The following is a 7,805-nucleotide window of genomic DNA, read 5'->3' on the forward strand; positions in this document are numbered from 1 at the left end:
CACTAATCAGGTAAGACATACAAACTTTATATAAAAAGCATTAAGCCCAATTTTGATGAATCAAAAACCTCTGATGATGGAAGTGATAAAGAAACCATTTGGATAAACCGTGGGGAGGATTTGTTATCTCATTCAAGTTGTTGCTTGCCATGATGTTTCAGCACATCTACTCAACACACTTCCAAAATCATCCAACAGAGTTAGAGTCAAAAGGTTCGGGGAAGAACATTCTTCTGTAGTAGTTCTTAAGGAGATGTCTCCAGAATTGCAAGATCAAACTAAATCATGCAGCAGTATAAGATAGCTATTCGTCAAAACGTTTGGTGTTCAATATTTTAAATTTTTATTTTCCTTTAGTTAATTCTCCAGTGAATTACCAAGTGTTAATTGAGGTTTAAGAATTGGTGCAATTATTTCAACACTTAAAATTTACAATTGTTTTAGAAAACTTTAAAATAAAACAATTGTACTTCAAATAAATTAGACATTTAAAGTACATTTCTTTGGTTTGAATAATTAATGAAAGTTTTAAAGATGACTTAGATATGAAATTTCCTATTCCTTCCACTTCCACCCATGGAAGACTTTACAAATATTAATTTACAAGAATTAGCTTTGTTAATTTTAGTGATATTAGTTTTGGAAATATATCAAGTTTCAGAGTTTTTTTTCTCTTTATAAAATTTTTCCGTAAAATGGGTCAATTTTTCAAATTGGTAGTATTTACCTAAAATTTAATTTTAGGTAAATATTACCAATTTGAAAAATTGACCCATTTTAATGCAAGAAAAAATATTTTGAAATCTTCAGTAGTATATTAATTGTGGCAAATTTACTTACTAAATTTTGCAAAATTTTGAGAAGAGGATTACAAAAGATCTGATGAGATTTTAACTAGTGTTGGGACGATTCCTAAATTTTTTCCGATTCCGATTCTGGGAAAATGTTGATTAACGATTCCGATTCTTGTGGAATTGTTGTTTTGAAATATACCATTAGTTAATCGAAAGTTTTTGTGTAGCGAAAAATTTGGTACAGCGAAAAAATGGAAATACAATTAAGGGAATTTCGAAAACGATTTGATTTTCTCGTAAAATTTCTTTCATTCAAGATAAGTCAAAATAAATATTTTAACCATGAATTAAACATGCACCATGAAATTAATAATCAATTTCAGGAATTATTTTATATATTAAAAAATATAAAGAAAAAGTCATGATTAATTCAACAAAAATACAATAACATCAAATTTCAAGGGGAATAACATGTTTTGTTTATCTTTTGATGTTCAGTTTTTTTGTTTAATTTAACATTTTTTTTTAGCAGCTTCAATTGCTAACTGATTTTTATTCCATTTCTGAATGAAATTTAAAAATAAATCTTTGATTAAATTTTTAGCCTTTTATATTCAATCATCTCTAATTATTCCTATTTATTTGACTTTTAAAAAAATATTTTTAATGTTATTTTTTAAATCGAAATAAATTGGTTTGGTAAATGTTATCTTACGCTACAACAGAACATCGATCACTAATTTGTTTTTTTAAGGGTATTCGAGGTCGCTGACAACGAATCTGATAATCAAACCCGGTGCAAATTTACTGTTTGCATGATATGAACCCCTAGATGTATGGACTATTTTGTGCCATTTCACCGCCTTCAGTAGTGTTTTTCTGACATGATACATTCGTGTGCGAACGGGCGTAGTGAAGTGTCTTATCACATCGCATAGGAATCTTTCTAATAAGAAAGTTTAAGAAAAAAATGTGGTTCATTTTTTTCTTTTTTTTGTCTTACATAGTTTTTAATGCTTTTTTAATTGATCAACATATGAAGTTTTCATGAGTGGTTTGCAAAAACATAAGCATTCCATTAACAGGTGCTTCTGCAATGTAATTAACCATTCTTCCGTAAGTGACGCGCCAACATTTACCATTTCACAAAAATTCTGTTTACATTGGGGAGAGGGGCTGTGGTGGTGCTGGAGCGCGCGCGAAATGAATGCTGATGCTCAAAATGTATATTTTTACACCTCCCCTTAAAAATTCACAAAAAAAAAATCAGAAAATTAACCAATCTTAATAAAATTTTCAATATTTATCAAATAATGAGCGCAGAATATAATGAACTAATTATTTTTATTTAAATTTTAGTGAAAATGTATTGTTTAAACAAAAAATACCTTTACTAAAGTTATGGTTTGCAGTAGTAAATAAAAAACGCCAGAGTTTATTTTTGCTTTTTTATGTAACTAAAGAATCATAATTTGCAACAATAAATAAAATAAAATTTTTACAGGAACATTACGAGAAAAGCCCCTAAAATCTGTATTAATGAAATCGATATAACTCAAAGAAAAATTAATTTCTCGAACTACCAATATTATCATTGAATCAAACATTTTTTATTTAATATTTTCACACAAAAAAAATTATAATTGCAATAATTTTTTTTTACACTTACATTTTTAATGTAATCTTTACATGAAAGATTCTAATATTTCCATTGCACGCATGAATGTATAATCATCAACATAAAATAATGTTCATACAATCTTGGAAAATAAAGTAAAAAAAATTAAATTGAAAAATAAGAACATAGAAAAATAATTTAATTAAAAAATGGTAAAAATTATACGAACGTTCCATGCCGGTAACTACGAATGCAGAGACTTGAAAAGAAAACCAGTCTGTTTTGCCCACCCTCCTCCTCTCTTCAACTACCCGCCTGTTTGTGTTTATCAACTTTAAATTTCACGTAAACATTCTGATAAATTCTAGGTTTGTATTTTTTTAGCGTAATATTTTCAATAATTATAAATTGTTTTCTTAACCAATTGTAATTCTGTATTAATATTAATAAATAATGGTGCTAACTTTTTTTTCAATGAATAAATTGTCAGTAGTATAATTAATGAATTTAACTTTTATGCATTTTTAAATGAATGGGGATGGTGGGGGTTCTGTGACTCAAAAAAAGTCACTCGGTATGCTGGAATAATGTTGAATAAATAAATTATGTCTAATTTGTCCTTCCATACATATTTGAATTTTGCCACCAGAGTTTTTTTTTGATACGATAAACAAGTCTTGTTCCTACCAATGTCACATTTTTGGATAATTATTACTTTTTTTTAGCAAAAGTTAAGTACATTTATTGTATTAATTCATTATCTTAAGACTAACTTAATACTTAACTTGGAAATAATTCCAGAAAACTTCTATTTTTCTTGCCAAAAAAATGTAAACACGATCTTTGTCATAATGAATTTTTACGTGAAATCTAGGATTTTTCAGATTTGAGATAAAATTATTCCATGTATTTTTTATTTCACACTTTTTTCTTGGAGAAATTAATTTTAAACTATAATCTTTCAAACACAATAAAATTAAAAAAAATTATTAGGATTAGCCATCATTAAAAACCATGCCCCCTACCGAAGCAATCATTAAATTGCCTGTACCTAACGCAAACAGATAAGTAATCATGGGCCTAGAAGTTTCAAAACAGACAGCACCTATATAAGTGACAGAATAAGAAAACTCATTAAGATAAAGATTACCTTTAAAATAGTTAATAAAATCCTCGTATATCATTAAATATGTTATGAAAAGTTCTATGACGTTTTTATCTTAAATTTTTGACAGCATTAATCTCACTTCAAACAAACAGTTCAACTTAAAAATATAAGATTATATATGATTAACGATTCCAATTAATCGTCCCACCACTAATTTTAATGCTGCAGTGTCTTTTCCATAGTTTGTGGCCTCTATGCCAATAACATATGCTGAATAAAATTTGATTGAAATATAGGAAACAAAAATTTAGAGTTGAATTTGCTTACCATCTTTGTCGGAATCTACAAATATTGTGTGTTTGGTTTTCACTTCCTCATCAAAATCCAGAAAATGAAGCTCTGATCGGAGACGCATTATTTTCTAAAAGTAAAAATAAGATTGTAAAAAATCAAAAAGTATTTAAAAAAAAAAAATAGCATAAAAGTGCAATGGACAACTATTTTTGTATACTATTTAAGGAGTTTAAAAGTTGAAGACCATGGGCAACTGGAAAGCAACAGAATAGTGGAAGAGTGTGACACAGAAAGGAAGATTCAATGATGATTCGAGCCAGATTCAAAAAATTCTTTGCGGAAAACATTTCATTAAATACTTATTTAACTTTTGATTTATTAGACTAGCACATGTGACATTTAAGGATTTCACAAGTCATTTTAAAAAACTGTTACTTCCTCTCTTACTTCGAGTTTTTCCATTTGAATTTGCTATATTGCTCTGTAACTAGAATGAGCCACCCTCAAAAGTACCATACATCCATTTTGGACCTACCAAACTTATGTGTGTGAAAAAACAAAACAAAAAAATCATGACTTTTAGTCAATTCAAGGTAACACTTAGGGAGTTATGAAGAAACCGAGAAAATGCCCCCCCCCCCCAATCGAATCTACAATTATCATGAAATTTAAAAATGGCCACTTACAAAATGCCAAAATTAAATTATAACCACTGCAACTTGTCCAAAAACAATTTTTCTCCCAAGAAAAAGAACAGACATTATCTATATATATATATAAATTTGTATTCCTGTCTGTTTGTTTGTTTGTTCACAATTTGATTAAATGTGTTTTACTTTAATCTTTCATTTATTTCTATATATAGTATGATACTTGGAAAAATATACAATGATGAGATCACCTTATTTGCATATGACAAAAAAAAATGATTTTATTAAATAGCGCTATCTTAGCTAATGTTTTTAGCGAGAGAATTATTCTAAGTATTCTATTTAATAAATTTTAAACAACAATTATATTGATAATATCTTTAATTTAATTTATTTTGGAATTAATATTTCCAACAGCGACTTTTTTCTAAAACTTTTTTCAGAGTTATTTGCCCCTAGATGCTATCCATTAATTTCTAGCTGGAAAAATAATTCTGTGTAGATAGAAAAAAATGTTTGGCTTTTAATCTTTTTTTTTTAAATATCAAAAAAGAAAAAAAAACTGAAAAGTTTTCATTTGTTTGTCTTATTTTATTGCTTACGACAATACAGAAATCGGTAAATTTTTACCACGTAATTCAACGTCATTTAATACCTAAAAAAAATAAAGCTCTACTGCCCCCTCCTCCAATCTAAATTCCACAATTTAAAGTTTTTTCGTGTTAATTTCATCGATTACAAACTTAATTTTCTAATTAAAAAGCTAACTTTATAAAAAAACTGGAGATCTACTTTTTTTCAGCCTAATACATTTAAACAGCCTTTATAAATATTATTAGTTTGCAGAAATGCAAATAAGTGCAAAAAAATTAGAAATTTTGAAAAGAAAAAAATATAACATGTTAGAGTGGGTGATGTCTTTTCTATATAGACTAGCGGGGGGGGGGGGTACCCGGCGATGCCCGGGTGTCTTGAGGTTAATAAAAAAAAATGTTTTGGTAGGTAAGTATGAGAATCGAACCCGTACCCTTGAGTTCGAAATTAATGTGTGAAAAAAAAAAAAAACGGGCGACGTTACCCATTATGCCACCGCGACATACAACATATTCAGGTTTGAATTTATTTATTAAACTATAAAAACAGGCGTGCGCAATAAAAGTTAACTCTGCTGCTTCCATTTGACCTAATTAAGAAGGTCAAATAGAAGTCACGCAGTTGTTTACCCAAGTTTGATGGTTTTGTTTTTATCCCACATGGAGGGAGGGGAACCAGCTCATAATTGTCCAGATTGAATAACAATTGTCTGATGTACAACATAGATCACCGCTGATTGCTTCTGGACGTTTTTTCCCGGCGCAATGCCGAGAAGACGTCGTTTGAGTTTAGTTTCACATATTTATACTAAGAAGCCCAATCAACATGCGAGAAGCCAAAATAGCAATAATTTTGTAAAAGTCGACGTAAATAAATCTATAAGCTACATGCGTTCCCAAATCCTACATATTATTATCTAGGACCGATATACAGTTTTAAGCGATAGTAACGACACCGGGAGCATGTGCTCGAAAAGCCTTTTGAAGACATACATGAAATGGTTACACACATTTTGCCTTTTAATTTATTTAATGTAAAATGAGCACCCACTTTTTGGCCACCAAGTGTTCAACAAGACATGTCACCTCTAGCATTTTTTTAAAGTTTGGCGATTGAGGGGAAGGGGAAAAACTGGGGGGGGGAGGAATAACATAAAAAAAAAATTAACGATAAATTTAATTATATTTTTTATAAGACCATTCTCTACTTTCACCTAACAATTTAATAAACAAAAACTCCAAAATATGACAAATTCAATTGGGGGGGGGGTTATGTTACATAAGAAACATAAAACGACAAATAAAAAGCAAATCGAAACGCCCCCCCCCGCCCCAAAAGCAAATCTAAAATTTCATTTATTTACAAAAAAAAAAAAAAGCCAGTAAAAAAAAAGTGCCTTTACAAAAAATAAAGTAAATGTGTAGTTTAGCGGTGTAAATTATTTGACAGACAAAAAAAATTATAAAAAATATTTTTATATAAAAAATTATTAGGCCCAAAGGCTGAAAAAAAAATTCATTTTTGGATTTTTAAAATCATTTTTTTTTTTTATTCGACTAAATGTGCACGCCTTACACGTTTAAAATTTGGCCTTTTTTAGGTTTGGCAGATTGGCTTTTTTAAGGCCAAATTCGGCCTTTTTACACTTTCATTACAAAAAAAATATGGCGGCCAAAACATAGTTCATGGAAGAGCTTAAAAAGGCCAATCTGCCAAACCTTAGAAAGGCCAAATTTTAAAAGCAATATAGCGGCCTCGAATAATAAATATAAATGATTAAAAAAATAATAAAAATGAAACATTTTTTCTGGTTTTATTTCAGCCTTTGGGTCTAACAATGTGTTTTATATAAAATAGATTTTATATTTTTTTGCTTGGCAAATAATTTACGCCGCTAAACTACACATTTACCAAAATAAAAAATAAGTGCATGCATTAATGTTTATAAACGTTATTTTTTTAGGTTCACAAAATCGTGAGTTTTCTTAGGACAGTCATCCCTTCTGCTGAAATATCTGGTGGAGAGGGTATCAGATACTTCTTTTGGGGGGGGGGGGCGATTACATTTACATGTTTTTATCCGTTCTTTTATTTTTGAAATTGTTGTGGGGGTATCCACGTTACCCATGATGAAAATGATTAATATAGCAGACGTGTTTTAAACGGAACTTTATGCAAACCCAGGCAATGCCGGGTGCCCATGCTAGTTTGTTATAATTGTGGGCAAGTCAATCAAGATTATAGAGAGAGAGATACTAGCATTTCATCCCGGCATTGCCCAGGTGTTTGAAGGTGTATGTTGAGCAAAAACAAAACATAATAAATAAAAAAAAAAGCGTCAAGCGTTTTTTAAAATTTGACCCCTATTATGACCACTTAACATTTGTTTTGGGCTCAAATCAAGTTATTAAGTTAGATCCATGTCCAAGGAACCTATATCTAAAATTTCAAGTGTTTAGACCGAAAATTGTCGGAGGAGTTTGGCAGACTTCTTAAAGGTCAAATCGTTGAACTTTGTCCCCTTAATAGCCAAATTTCTGGCCGAAAACCGATCAAAGATTTTCCCAAATCTCAGTACCCTGTATATCAAATTTCGAGTCAGTAGACTTAAAATTGACAGAGTTATTGCGTAGAGAAATGTACAGACACAGACACGGTCACTTTATATCTTTATATATATACACACACACACACACACACAAGTTTCTAACGTAAATACAAAAATTTCAAAGAGAACTACATTAAAC

General features: G+C 29.6%; 1 protein-coding gene across 3 annotated transcripts in view; it reads right to left on the reverse strand.

The window, feature by feature from the left end:
- LOC145263171 (putative U3 small nucleolar RNA-associated protein 11) overlaps nucleotides 1-7,805 on the reverse strand; it is a 309,596-nt gene that overhangs the window by 189,172 nt on the left and 112,619 nt on the right. For all 3 annotated transcript variants that reach the window (XM_080120209.1, XM_080120207.1, XM_080120208.1), the window contains exon 5: nucleotides 3,848-3,941. In XM_080120209.1, coding sequence (XP_079976335.1) covers nucleotides 3,848-3,941 — 94 coding nt within the window. The remainder of the gene's footprint in view (nucleotides 1-3,847; nucleotides 3,942-7,805) is intronic.

Source organism: Euprymna scolopes, chromosome 38 (genome assembly GCF_053919585.1).
Source record: "Euprymna scolopes isolate OS-2025 chromosome 38, ASM5391958v1, whole genome shotgun sequence".
Taxonomy (NCBI): domain Eukaryota; kingdom Metazoa; phylum Mollusca; class Cephalopoda; order Sepiida; family Sepiolidae; genus Euprymna; species Euprymna scolopes.